Source organism: Ambystoma mexicanum, chromosome 1p (genome assembly GCF_040938575.1).
Source record: "Ambystoma mexicanum isolate Mex_15411 chromosome 1p, UKY_AmexF1_1, whole genome shotgun sequence".
Classification (NCBI taxonomy): domain Eukaryota; kingdom Metazoa; phylum Chordata; class Amphibia; order Caudata; family Ambystomatidae; genus Ambystoma; species Ambystoma mexicanum.
Window position 1 is genome coordinate 965,260,966 of NC_090921.1, and position 14,362 is coordinate 965,275,327.

Below are 14,362 nucleotides of genomic sequence, written 5' to 3' on the forward strand. Positions count from 1 at the left end.
GTGACATATTATGATCTTGTGAGATGTACATCACAACAGGGTGGTCAGTGCCAAACATGTCACGGCTATAATCTCCTTTCTGCATGCTATTTCACTTGTATATAACCCAGACACCAAATGAAAATCCTACAAAGTTGGTGTAGACCCTAGCACCTTTGCGTACCGGCAAGCTGCTAAGGCAGCATACATTTGAAAGCCTGTTCCTTACATGACATCAGGGGCGTTGCTAGGGGTGGGGCTAAGGGGGCTATAGCCCCTGGTCTTTTGGTTGTAGCCCCGATAGAATCTCAGGAGCTACAGCCAAAAGACTAGCTAGCCCCGAGCCCCAACAGTTCTGACATCAGCTTAGCCCCGGGACTTTTCCAGACCTAGCAACTCCCCTGCATGACATGTTAGGAATATACACAACTTTGCATCAGGAGGAGCCCTGCCAAAGATGGCCGCGCCCGCTATAGAAATAGAAACGGGAGCATTGTCAAAAAGGACGCCACCACATCCTTTACTTTCCCATGGAGGGCTCGAGGTTGCTGCATGGCGTCCCTCCTGGGAGCATGGTCATGGGGCAGAGCCCAAGGGTCAGTAGGCGGAGCCACCAAGGATGGGCCAGATAATGCTGACAGAAGGCGGTGAGTAGAGTGCTGCAGTGACACATGCAGGTCGCTGGAATCTACAGAGCAATACACGCAGTTATTAAGGGGTTCCCAAGCCGTTCGCTTTGGTTGAGCAGAACATCCCGGTTATACTACCAAACATGGTTACATCATTCATTCAGTAAACAATAACGCACCGGCACGTTTTCTGGGGTGTTTGTGCAATATGTGAGGGCGCACACAGATTTCAGACTTATTTCGTTATTGGAATGCAGCCCTAAAGGCGGTTGTCATGGAGAAAACAGAAAGGCTAATGCTATTGATTAAATGGAAAATTAGAAGGACGGGCAAATATTGCTGCACGGGAGTGGACAGGGCCATGGATAGTGAAATGCCGCCATCTTCTGGTGGACCAGTAAACTTCCTTTATGCAGGGCTACTGCCAATATTTAAGTTCCCAAACAACGTGACATTTTGCGACCCCTACACACGTGATACGTCCATATGACGTGTTTAGGGTGAAAAGAAATGGCCTCGTGGTGCCCCTCTGCTGATGAGTCCCTAGGCAGCAGCTTGCAATGTGCCATACCTTTAGGCGAAGCATTCTCAGGTTGCTCGTTTAAAGGCTCCCCCGGGCATATGCCAGAAAATATTATATTACCATTACCCTGTTTATTCTAGTACCCCCCCCCCATACTCGACAGTGTTGGGATCCCACTTCTTCCATCAACAAGAACCGATTCTTGCAGAGACGTTGCCCCGTTCATTGGGCGATCTCCTTAAAGCTTTCTGGCGATCTCATAAGGCCCCCAGGGGTTAACAAAAACAACCCAAAAAACACCTTCAGCTAGATAAAGAGGTCACAAAAATGACACCCGGCATATGGAGAAGGCTTGGCACGTCAGGGGAGACTTGTCCAAGCCGCGGCTTCTGTCATGTAGCGATAATGCTGGAAACTCATGCATGGTCGCTGGAGATCCAGAGGCCTCCTTGGCAGATGAAGGAGTTATTCGACATTATAACGACTTGTCACATCAGCTCCTTTGGGCCAGAAAGTGTCTAATGAGGGAGACTTCACCCTGTGCAATGAGCGCTGGTGACAGGGGCCAGCTTTCATGCTGATGTTTGTTTTTCAATTCCAAGAAACATTGCTGCCAGGCGTTCCACACTAAATGCAGATGACCAATACTTGCATTAAGCTGCACAGAATCAAAATGATAAGCCTGTTGAAGTGGACCAATCAAATGGAAAGCGCATTCTTCTCGCCACTCTTGATTGGCTATCGTATGTATATCATGTATTTTAAGTGAGCAACATGCAATCAGAGCTCATGCTAGTGGCAGGTGTAGACATGCTACTACAACGTTAACAGGCGGGAAAAAAAGAGGGTAACTTGAAGATATACAAAGAAGTTATGCAAAAGAAATTGAGCACTATCTCACATACTGATTACAAACTAAATTGTGCTATATAGTGGTATAAAAAGATGTCTTTTTTTAAAGAATGGCACTGGTTCAAAAGGAGTAAGGACATCCACATTGGTTCCTCTCTGTCCACAGTGAACACTGTGAGAAACAGGCCCGCCCTGTTGCCTGGGCAACCCGCGACAATAGTTCTTGTCTAGGCCTCAACACCTTAGCAATACTTTCTCTTGCATGTCCTCCAGCGTGGAAGGGGCTGCAGAGGAACCCCGTTGGCCGAGGGTGAAGCCCCTTTGAGTCAGGTCTGTTCTTGCTTTTGAGCGCCAGCATATCTCGTCTCTTCTTTCTCCGAGGATAGAGGTTGCGAGCCGGAGCTCAGTCCTTCTGGTTTGGATTCTTCTCAAGGATGGTCCTTCATCTGACTTAGGAGTCCTCTTCCCCCGTTGAGACCATTAGCCGCATAGCTACTGGCACGTGGTCTGTCAAACCAGCCAGTTGGGTAATAAAGCTGAACTCTTCCACCTCCTGTTGAAAGATAAATAAATAACCTTTTAGTGCTAGTTCAATAATAAATGACGTCAGAAGAATAGTTTGGAATTTGACAAGCAATCTGTACATTGTAATAAGCTCAAATCATTACTCATGACTTAAAAGGGTATTCTGCAAGTCACAGTGATAGAGGGAGTTGACGCCCAACACTTACTAGGCTGTACTAAGGTTATTGTGTTCCTTCTGGGGAATTCTAGTGGGGAGCAGCAGGAGGGTTAGATGGATGGAGCAAAAATTGGTCTCTAGTGAAGAACAGTACTGGTCATTGGGCCGGAGTTTACCGGATCAGGGATCCGGAAAAAGATCTCTCCTCTGATACCATCCGGGAAATCTATTTGTGATCACTGTTCTTGAGCTACTTAAACCTTGAGGAGCGTTTCTGTTATGTTTAACTACTTTCTTTTTTTGGTTTAAAAGTGTGCATCGTTTAAACTTTGCTTGCAGAATTACAGGAAATGAAACCCTCCTCTCATGGATTACTTTCCAGGGACCCATGATTAAACTCTCACGAAAGGCACATTTGAATGGTTGTTGGGGGTGGAGGGGTTGAGAAGAACCCCCCCCCCCGCCCACTACACATCACTGGTGGGACCCCCCAGTAAATAATGGTCATCACTGGTGAAGCATGTGCTGCCTAGCCATAGAGCCCGCTGCGTGACCTGGACATAGTGGCATGAGTTACAGGCATACATCTTATGACAATCCATGTGTCCTTGCATATCAGGAAACATTGAAATCAAGTAAGATAGATGTCAAATAAAAGAAAAACAGATGTTCGGACCAATACAAAAACGAGTTTAGTGTTCATAGTCCTAATACTAGAAACCATTCAGAACATGTAGGAGGAATGGAAACGTACACATGGAGAAGGTAACCCTTTTGGACTCACATCAGTACTTGCAGGGCCAGCAGTGCTCAGGATTGGGACCGTTTTTAAATCTAATAAATTGCCACATCTCCTTCATACAGGTCTTTGTTGAAATCAAAGACTGCAGAAGGGTCTGATTCAAGCTTGAATTTGGAAACCTTCACTTCCAACTTTAAAATTCCAGCTTTAAGCAGATTGCCCTTTTGTTTACAGAGGAGTCATTTGCTTTCGTGTGGCTAGTCTTTAATCTGCTCCTCTAGATCAGAACTACTGAAAACATAGCCTCTTCACATTGTACACTTCCAAATAACAGCACACCCATAGACAAGACAGATAAACACTCCAGCCTCTGGAAAACACTTCAGTCCTCGAATACATTTGTGTACTATCAGTACAAGAACCTGTCTCATACTCACAGTCAATCCGCTAATTGTGAAGGCAGATGTAGACCGGCAAGAGAAGGTCCTTGCAATAACCAATGGCGCCCTTTCATATTTTAAGTGGATGCCAAAGCCTGAGGCAGGTGTGCCCAGGGGACATGTGAAGGGAAGTTGCCTCACAATGGAACATTTTCGGTAGTTCCAGCCCGTGGGCTGTTCTGCCTGGAAGCAGGTTTGTGTAACTGTGCAGAGGCGGCCTGCATGCAGAGAATGCTGGGAACCCTGGACTTTGGAGCAAGGTTTGGAGCATGGATGCGGATTCTCTGAGATGCCCTCCAGCTGCCAGGCAGGGCAGAGGCAAACCTTTCTCTCTGCAGTACAGAGATTATTACGACAAATAGCTGCCTTGTGCAAGATAGGCGAGTACAGCTGTCAAACCTTTTTCTTTCTGGTTAGTTTGTGGCTTGATGGGTTTTTCGAGGCTGCAGGATCAAACCCAAAGGAAGGCATAGTGCTCACTTTGGTTGCAAAGTAATTACTGGCGAAAGATGCTGCATAATAGATTGCAGCATTTGAGTTACCTACCTGGGCCCTGGAGAAATAATTGAAGTGGTAGCATAAGTCTCGGGAGGATAGCTCAGGGGCAACTTGCTCGCCTTGGAAGCAAGACGACACGGAGCAACACAGGTTCGATCCCTGAGTCCGCACTTATATGACCTTACACCGAGTCAGAATGCCGCCTGGGAGCAGACATGTGAGAAACTACCAGGGTTTTCCATCCCACACAAGTGAAAACTCACCGCTTTCCATTCCACATTGAGTCCTTCTTCTTTGTAAAGTATGTAGTCAATCCTCCTCCCGCTGCCTTTTAGGGGCACTTTCCTCCCCTTTTGGTTTGGACAGTGGTTCTTGCTTGTAGGGTATACTAAATACTCTTTCCTTCCTTCTTCGTTTTCCAGAACCCTGCGCAGGAGAGAACACATATTCAATGAGGCCAGCTGGTAGATACATCTCATTTATTCTAGATGAAGGCACTGGTGGAGGCTGAACAGGAAAGTGAGGGAAGGAGAGGCAGTAAAGGTGGATGCTTGTAGGATCGAAGATGTGGGGCAAATGGGTCTCTTTACTTTTTGTGGGGTAGAAATGAAGTAAACTGAACACGAGGTGATTTTGAATTGCAAACCTCAGCGGGGCAGGGCACAGACATGACCTATAAGAGCCAATATAGATCATTCCAATGCACAGACCCTGAGGCCACACAAGCAATCAAACACATGCTTCACAATAATACACTGTACAACCAGCCCAGTGAGGGTCTCCTTCTGTTTCCCCACAACTATGGGAGGATCTTTTGCCCATTTCCAAACTTAAGAAGAAATGATTGAATCAGCCATTCTTTTAGAAACCTTGTTCCCTGTCACGCAGACTCAATCCTGGCTAACGTTGTCCATACCTTTGAGCATAGACAGCATATAGAGAAAAGCACAGACCCCCCCCATAAAGCATCTAATCTACCCATTGTCCCCCCCTTACTGTTATCAGTGGTGGAAGTGTGTGGGAGCAGTGCTCTTCTGCTTTTTTAGATTAACTTTTACTGTTGCTCCTATACTTTTATTTTAAAAAGAAACCGTTCCGCAATGGTTTCGTTTTAAAATCAAAGTGTAGTAAGAAGTTGAAACTTGCACTTTAGTGCACTGCACTCAACGTTCCCTTAAACAGCAGAAGCATTTGTTTAGGGGTTTGTATTGCGATTGGGAGAGGATGTGGTGATGGGGTTTGCAAGGGAGCGGGGGCAGGCCAGCAGGGAACATAGTTCCACTACTTCTTCGACCACTTCAAGCACTTCGACCACTGACTGTTGTATGTGGAACCGGTCATATAGCCATTGACCTGTAACATCATAGAGATCCTGGATGCCTCTGCACAATATGGGGTGGTATCAAGTCCTTGAAACATAGGAATTTGCCAGATATTGGTTCATATCCAGTTGGCTAGCTAAGACTGGGGAGCGCAGCGTAAAGCACCGCGCTCGAGGGTCCTCGCCTTCTCACTGTGCATTTGCCCACTCAGGGTCAGACACCCGAGCCATTGTAAGACGAATGGATAGTAATCTATCACATGCAATAACTGTATGGAATTCCCTTGCACTGCTAGATGCTGCACAGTGGCTAAGTACCTGAGCATTGCGCCGATCCTTAGGATCCTCCCTGTTTGAATGATCGTGTAGCCAAATGACTACATGTGCACTGATTTTGCAGATCACTTATCACCTGAGTTTGTATTCGGCTAGCTTAACAGTAATCTGGACTCTCAGTTAGTCCTACGCGTAATCAGCTCACTCTACCGCTGAACATGTTATTGTTATAATTACTATTCCCCATGCTGTGCCTCTCATTTCCGTAGGTACCTCTGGATGAGTTCACAATTCTACCTGTACTTTAAGACTAACTTCAAACTGCCTTGACTACTTCATAGCCTATTGCTTCGAGTAGCCGCCGCACATGTTAGCCTATCATGTAGATAGCATGGTTATTGTTTGCCTTGTGTGTATATTGACGAAGTACTAACATTTGTTTAGCTTGGATTTGACACCAAAGTGCCACCTGGTAACATTTGCCACACCTACCCTCATCCTACTCATCAATCTAGTTACACACTACAACGTTCTCACCACCAAGTAATATCCTCTAGATACAGAAATTCTAAGCCCCAAATTCTCAGTCATGGCTTGCCCAGACCAGGACGGTCTGATAACCCTCTGGAAAACCTTAACCATGTCCAGGTCGCTTCCACTGGGTCATTCTATACTGCCCACCAAATTCCTCCCTGCATTTCAACAGTTTAACAACTTAATGAAAGTTACACTAGAGACAGCATCTAAAGAGAACTGTCCACTTACTCCAAACCAATGGATCTTAAAATGTGCCTCTCGGCCTACACCTAATCTACCTTGACCTATCAGCACTAGGAACGCTAGACTTAGATCGTGAGGTACTAAGAATATACCTCTCGATACTCGCCTCAATAAAATGCCTTACTGTAAGAACCTCTATGGGACCTCTAATGACCACATCAAACCAAGGACCCAGAATGACTTTAGTTCATCGTACCCCCGTAGTCCCACTATCTGCTCAACTAATGCCCCCCCTGCTAACAATTGTCTGGCATACTCGGACCAATGTCCAACACTAACAAAAGACTTATTGTACTACAAGATTCAACATTAGTTCACCTCATCACATGTACCTGTCTCGGTTAACGGCAACATGGACACACCTAACTCTGAGCTCCCTCTTATCAAGGGCGCACTTATCAACGCACGATCTCTTATAGCACATGCACTTGACATTGCTGACCTCATCCTGACCAACAAACTGGATATCCTAGCCATCTCAGAAACTTGGCTGCATGCGGAGGCAGGTCTGGCATTCTCACTGGCCATATCGGATGACTACACAATCCTTAGAACAGACAGAGAAAATTCTAGAGGTGGTGGAGTAGCACTCATAGCATAAAAACTATTGGGCTAACCAATTATTCCCTTTGTGGGAACTCCTCTCAATGAAACTACCTCTCACTGCCACCTCAACCGTGACTATACACCTTATATGCAGACCTCCAGGTCCTGTGTCATCCTTGAATGAAGATATCACTAAACTTCTCACTAGTAATGCCAAACCAGGGTCCAAAATGATCCTGCTAGGACTCAACGACCCTATATATGTCAATGCCACAGCTCTAGCCAATACAATAAAAGAGGCTTCCTGAACCGTATCACCAACCCCACCCATAACAAGGGTAGAATTCTTGATTGGCTAGCTGATCTAAACTGTAATACAAATATTCTCTCAAACACTCCTTGCACCTGGTCTGACCACCATGTGATGATTTTCACTATCCAGGACCACCCTACCCCAAACCTTGGCCACAGTATGGCACCGCCAGCCCTCACCAGAAACAAACGTAATATCACAGCGGAAAGATTACTACCGCTACTTCACCCTATCACGAGCCAACCCAACTTTGACAACCTAGACCCTGTAGTGATGGTAGAGCTGTACAACCAAACCCTCTCTCAGGCGGTAGACAAAGTGTGCCATTATAAATGCATAAAGCTAATCAGCTGGCTCATCTAAACACTTGGTACACTCCTAACCTAAAAAATGCACGCAGTGCCAAGGGAGCAGCTGAAGGGAATCGGGGAAAAAAAACATTGATTATAAACAAAGAGAAATTCCTCACAGACTCAAATAACTACAAAGTCACCATCCACCAAACAAAAAGTGACACAACGAAAGAATCACAAATGCAAAATCAGGTATAAAAGAATTATTTGCCATTCTTAGAGAATTATAATCCCCAGTGACACAGCAGAAACCGTGTACAAAAGTCATTACCTGGTGCTCGAACATCCAAAAAGCACTGCTGGATAAAACCGCTCTTCTACAATCGAAAATTGAAGCAAAAAACATAGCCTGTCCCCTGACTCCCAACATTTTGAGCACTCAGATTCTACCCCGATTCGGCCCACTCCTTTTGAGATTGCCCCTGTTTCGGTATCTGAAGTAATAAAAAATAATCAGGACCCTCAAACCATGAAGGTGTCAAGGAGACATATGTCCAGCCACAATTATCAAAGATGTGGCAGTGGAGCTTGCCCCATTTATCACTACCTTGATAAATGCATCCTTCGAAACTAGTATGGTCCTGACTAACCTCAAGGATGCCTAGGTCCTCCGACTTCTAAAGAAACCCACACTAGACTCTAATACCCCCACTAACTACAGACCCATAACCACGGTAGCCTTCCAACTCAAAATCCTGGATAGGGTCTACATCCAAATTCAAAATTATCTAGAATCTAATAATCTCTTGGGCCTGTGCTAATCAGGCTTCAGACCAGGGCACGGTACAGAATCAGCTCTCATAGATCTGAAAATGCAAATGGACGAGTTAAAGGACAAAGGGAACATTGCTCTCCTGCTCCTACTAGACCTATCCGCAGCCTTTGACCTGGTCAACCACAATGTCCTTTGTAAACACCTGACATCTGCGGCATACTTTTCCACTAAAGCTTCTTCTTTGATTCAATAATTTCTCTCCAACAGAACAATGAGTGTATTCGCCCCCACGGCAATGGCCGACCCTGCCTCAGTTGTATGTGGGGTACCTCAGGGATCGTGTGTCCCCCCCACTTCGTATAACATTTTTACAAAGCCCATATTTGACCACCTTGACAGTTTGGGTGTCACCTATACTAACTATGCAGATGACACCCAAATCCTCATTCCCATCACAGGCACCTACGACAAAACTACTGAATGAAATATATCAAATCATACAGGCATTGATCGGATCCCAAAATCGACTCAACAAATTACCTGAACAATTCAAATCCTTTGTTATTGATAACATCACCATCAAAGTTTCAAAAGAAGTCAAAACTCTTGGCATCTACCTCGACTCGACCCTCTCACTAACCAAACAAATCAATGCTACAGCTTCCACGGTGGCCTATACCTCAAAACGTATTACCATCTGTAAGCCGCTCCTCTCTCCCGACAACTGTATTATCTTGGCCAGAGCCCTCATATTATCAAGACTGGACTACTGCAATGCCCTATATATTGGGATCAATAGCCGCAAACCTAAACAAACTTCAAGTGTTACCAAACAACGCACTAAGAGCGGCACTCAACATCCCTAGAGTCAACAACATCATTCCTGCCAGACAAAAGGCCCACTGGCTACCAGTGAAGGATAGAATCGCCTTCAAAACATTACCACTAACCCGTAAGTGCCTGGTGAAGAAAGCTCCTAAATATCTAAACAGTAAGTTTACAAAGAACCTTTCCAACAGACCTACCATAGCCTCGCAGGTCAACCAAGTAACGATACCTAGATACAAACTAGAAAAGGCTGGGGGTAAGAGTTTCCCAGTGCTAGCCGCAAAACTTTGGAATGCCCTGGCTTCTCACCTAAGAATTGAGCCAACCTTCTGCACCTTCCGCAAAAAACGGAAAACTTGGCTGTTTGCACAGGAACGACAATGATTCTGTTTCTCCTCATATTATCAGCACAGTGGCATAATTGGGGAACCCTTTGTATCTCCCTCACGGTAGCTGTGCTAGATGTGTTGATGTATTATGGTAGCTGTGCAATGTGGATGTATTATAACTGTATCTTCGTTATTGTAGCTGTGCTATGTTGATGTATTATAACTGTATCTTCGTTATTGTAACTGCGCTATGTTGATGTATCATAATCTGCTACCACAATTGTAAACTGCAAATCTGCGCCCAGATACCTCCGTGTGAGGTGAGCTATATAAATAAACAAATAAATAAACAATAGAAGCAGCAGATGACGGAATTGGAATTTCAGAATCATTGCTTGCCCGGAATTGACCATTCCACCAGAATTACAGTCAGAAAATCGGACTGGAACTGTCCAGGTTGACCTAACGCAAGCCAATGCATGGAGTATTAGCGTGTTCATGCCAGACACCACTACTGCTCAACCTTTCCACATGCACTATGCCTCTTGTACACAATCCACAATCCGAGTAGTGCTGTGATGGTAAAGTGATCCGCCTTAAGCACAGGTGATGTTCCTGTGAAAGAATTCCAGCATCTCAGACGATTTGAATTACATGTACCACAAGGTAAAGGACAGTGCTGTCTGTATGAGCATTGTCAGAGATGAAAGTAAGAAACCTGCAAGTTATACCAAATGATCAACCAATCAGAAATAAACTAAGGCGGTGAGCTCACTTGCAATTAAATATGATGCCCTATCACACACACTTTAGATCAGCCAGAGTGGAGCTTACAAGATCATTAGTTATGCTCAATATGACAAAAGCAGCTCTCTGTACACAGACAAGATCAGATTAGACCCATCCTAATAGCCCTACACAGATACTATTTTTTTTTAAACTAAGACATAAAGTATTCAAGCAAATTCAGCCACCAAATCAGTTTCCTGTGGTTCTAAGATCAAGTCACAAATCAGCAGATGCGCCATACTCAATTCATGTTTGGAACATCTTTTTCCTAAATAAGCAGTAGCCATCATTGAGCAAATGAAGCCACACCCACTTCCCCTGGATCTATGCTAAATTCAACTGATTAACAATGTATTCCATTTATGGACTCGCTCAGTCTTGGACGTCGTCCAGGCCACTTCCTCTTTTGGCTCCATGCGCAACACTCTTTTAGAATGTTGGTAGTTCCATTTGAGAAGATGCACAGATAGGGGGCAATAAGGGCTGGTATATGTTCTATCTCCCAATAGTCTAATATTTTTCCTCTTTCCTGCCTAGATTTAAACATGGCATTCTACCCAAATTGGCCAATACCAGGTGACAATGTCTCTTGGCCCTCATTAAAAACCCTCGCTCCGCTCAGGCATTTACCATGCACCTAGGGCCATTATCATGTACTAATGCCCTCAGAATGCAGCATTACTGCTTAATAATCAGAAAAGAAAACCAGAACCATTACATACTTTTGTAGATTATCAGGCGTGCATACTTCCTCATCATACAGTCCTTCAGGATCCAACAGCGTTCCTGTAACGATAAAAAAAAGACTTGTCACGGGATACTTATTAGAATGTCTCCATTCAAAATGGACACAGTACTCTGACCTCTGGATTAAGCCTCCAGGAAGAAAAACGTTTGACATTGATGTGTATTTTTATTAATTTTAATGTGATCCACAGCAGTTTAAGGGGTAGGAGTAGACCTTCTAGGTTAAGATTTCGAAAACAGATACTGCAGTATTAACCCAAAATTACGGGCTATGTAAGTGGGAAGTCTTGCACTTTTAATGACACTCATTGCAGCTGAACTGTGACCAGAGGGATGCACTTGAAGCGGCACAACCTTCCGATGTAGGGTGTAAAGTCTTGGGCACAATAAATGGACAGACTCTGAGGGCAAAGGCAGGCCTCTTTAATCCTTCTGGCATATCTACAAATGCTGTGGCCGTTACTTTGGATGGTACCAGAAACGTGCCTAGTATTCAAACAGATTAAACTAGGAGACTACTTTCTGCAGCAATGAAGGTATGCGCCAGGGTCCACACCCCAAGGGAGAGGGACGGAGATGTGTTTCTGCCCTTGATTGGTCTTGGCCAGTGAATGCCAGCATCATTACAGCAGAGCGGATCAACCTGCCGCTGCAAGGCTCTGATCATCTCGACGGAGGACCGGGCAGGGTTCTTCCTTCGCCTCTAGTGTCTGTGTTTCCAAGGCATTTCCTCGGCTGCTCTGGAGTTACTCTGAGGACCCTCATTCTTATGTATGGTTTTTGGCTTGTTTGTGTCTCTACACAGGCTTGCCCCCCAGTCTGAACCTACTGCCCCCTGTCTTTCCCTACTTCCCATTGTTCCTCAGCCGAGTTTAAATAAAAATGTTTTGGGGGGCTGTGGGGTGGGGGGAGTTAGGGGGGTTTGATATTCATTGTGTGCCTGCCGCAAGAATCCACTGCTCTCCCGAACTTTCCATTTTTTTGTAGTATAATTATGCTTTCACTTGGAATTCTCCTTCTCCAGACACATTTGACTGGCTCTGGATGAAACACTTAATATTCGATACATTTGGTTTACATATTTGCATTTTATATTAAAACATGGATAGTGAGAGGTCTTAACCCACTGACAGTGTTGTCTGGCTGCCCACGTCCTAATTCCTCATTCATTCTTAAAACAGGGGACCCTACCCCCGGCCCCCCCCATAGCCCAGCTATCCGCATTCACAGCATCTTGGCCCCTCCACTTTCCTGCTGCCCCTTTGGATTTTTTTTCCTGTGCTTCTCATGCCCTGTTTCCCATTGGCCCTTCCCCCACCCCCTCACTACATGCACCCCTCATCTCTTTCTACTTTTCCTCACTTTTCTCTGCAGGAGGAAACATGCCATGCTTCCCTCTTTGTGCGGGTTGCCCTGCTCCACCTCATATGATATTTAGTTTTAGTTTGCTAATTAATAGCAAATACTTTTTTTTCTCTTGACAAAAAAGTATTGTTCTGATTAGTGTAAACCTTGTTTTGACGAAATTATAAGTACATGCTATTAAAGATGCCCCAGTATTAATGTCTCTTCTATGGCTCCCAGGAGGCAATTAATTGGCGGTAAAATACTTTTCGGCCTTTAATCATTAATTGATAGAGCAGCCCCCTTGCACCCCTCTTTTACCTGCTGTGTGTAGGATGCCATTACTTGCTCTCAATATTATGGGGGTCCATCTAATCAGACCAGCACGTGCCCTGCCAGCTCCAGGGGCTTCGCCAGATGCCTGGGGCGTACCCCCACTTTCTCTCTGAATGCACTGCATCCTCCAGACACGCGCTAACACCTCCGCATCGGGGACACCTCCGCATTGGGGATTGCCATTATAGGGGCGTGGGTCACACCACGAGTGTCCCATTCGTCTGCAGGAACGCATTCACATCTGGGAATGGGTGGTTTTATTCGGACCCCAAAGGGACCATCTCCTGAATGCTTTGGAGCTCCTCTCTGCTCCTGCAAAGCTGAGCATCTTTACAATTTCCAAAACAGGATGCTGTTTTACTTCCCTTTCGCGGCCAATCAGAAAGGGGCACCTGTGCTCATTACTCGGCAGATGCCTGTACCTGTGCCTGTAGACCGAGGAGGCTGCGTACCACCCTTTAATCCTCACTTCACCACTTTCAGGAAGCATTTGGAATGATTTGTTTTCATCTGCGTGCTGTGAATCCTTGCAATGTCTGCTCTGAGATCCTTTCTTTTTCCCAGAGTTTGGACAATGCTTCTGAAGTTCCCCTGGCCCTGAAGGCTAGTTAGATTCTACAAACAATTGGGAACTATCCTGCATCAGTGTAAGTACTGACTGGGGTGACAATGTGACCATGTATTATAAGAACTAAAGCACATCCCTCCATACGTAAAAAGAGTATTAGAAGTCACGCCAGAGATCTCTGCCTGACACAGCCTTGGGCCTCGCTCATCATCTGGCAGCAGAACTCTATGATTTGAAATATCCTTATAGCATGCACCAGGTGGCTATTAATCCCATATATATATATATATATATATATATATATTTTCCACTTCTGGCTTTGTAATAAGGGGGGGGGGCAGTGTCACCTTCGACCATTAAAGCAGAGGATCCAGCTTCATAGATTTAAAGGCCTAGTTTCAATTTGCAAAGAGCGGCTTTAAAACACTGCCATAGGGCTCAAGTCGAGGGTACACATGGGCGGACCTAGTCCCCCCTCAATTTTTCCGAGGGAACCTTGACATGCTAATTTCTGCTGACGCTACATTCAATTGGTATGTTAATGAGTCCCCCCCCCACCTTTCTTTTAGGGCTTGACCCCTGAACTGCATCCCACCCAAGATAAATCGGACATGCTAGATCTGCGGCAGTGCCTTCCTATCCAATGTGGCAATAGTTGAACCCCCCCCCCCCATCCCGCCTCCACTTCAAGCTTCGTCACTGGCAGTAGTTGAGACTCACTGCCCCTACCCCAAGGCGCCCATGCCCCTGCTTACTGATTGGAGCAAAGCTT

General features: G+C 45.3%; 1 protein-coding gene across 6 annotated transcripts in view; it reads right to left on the bottom strand.

The window, feature by feature from the left end:
* Positions 1–1,859: 1,859 nt before the first annotated feature.
* SMPD3 (sphingomyelin phosphodiesterase 3) overlaps positions 1,860–14,362 on the bottom strand; it is a 1,269,436-nt gene continuing 1,256,933 nt past the window's right edge. For all 6 annotated transcript variants that reach the window (XM_069653717.1, XM_069653704.1, XM_069653726.1 and 3 more), the window contains 3 exons: positions 11,318–11,381; positions 4,609–4,771; positions 1,860–2,536 (listed from right to left, as the gene is read on the bottom strand). In XM_069653717.1, the coding sequence (XP_069509818.1) occupies positions 2,435–2,536; positions 4,609–4,771; positions 11,318–11,381 (329 nt within the window). In that variant the 3' untranslated portion in view covers positions 1,860–2,434. The remainder of the gene's footprint in view (positions 2,537–4,608; positions 4,772–11,317; positions 11,382–14,362) is intronic.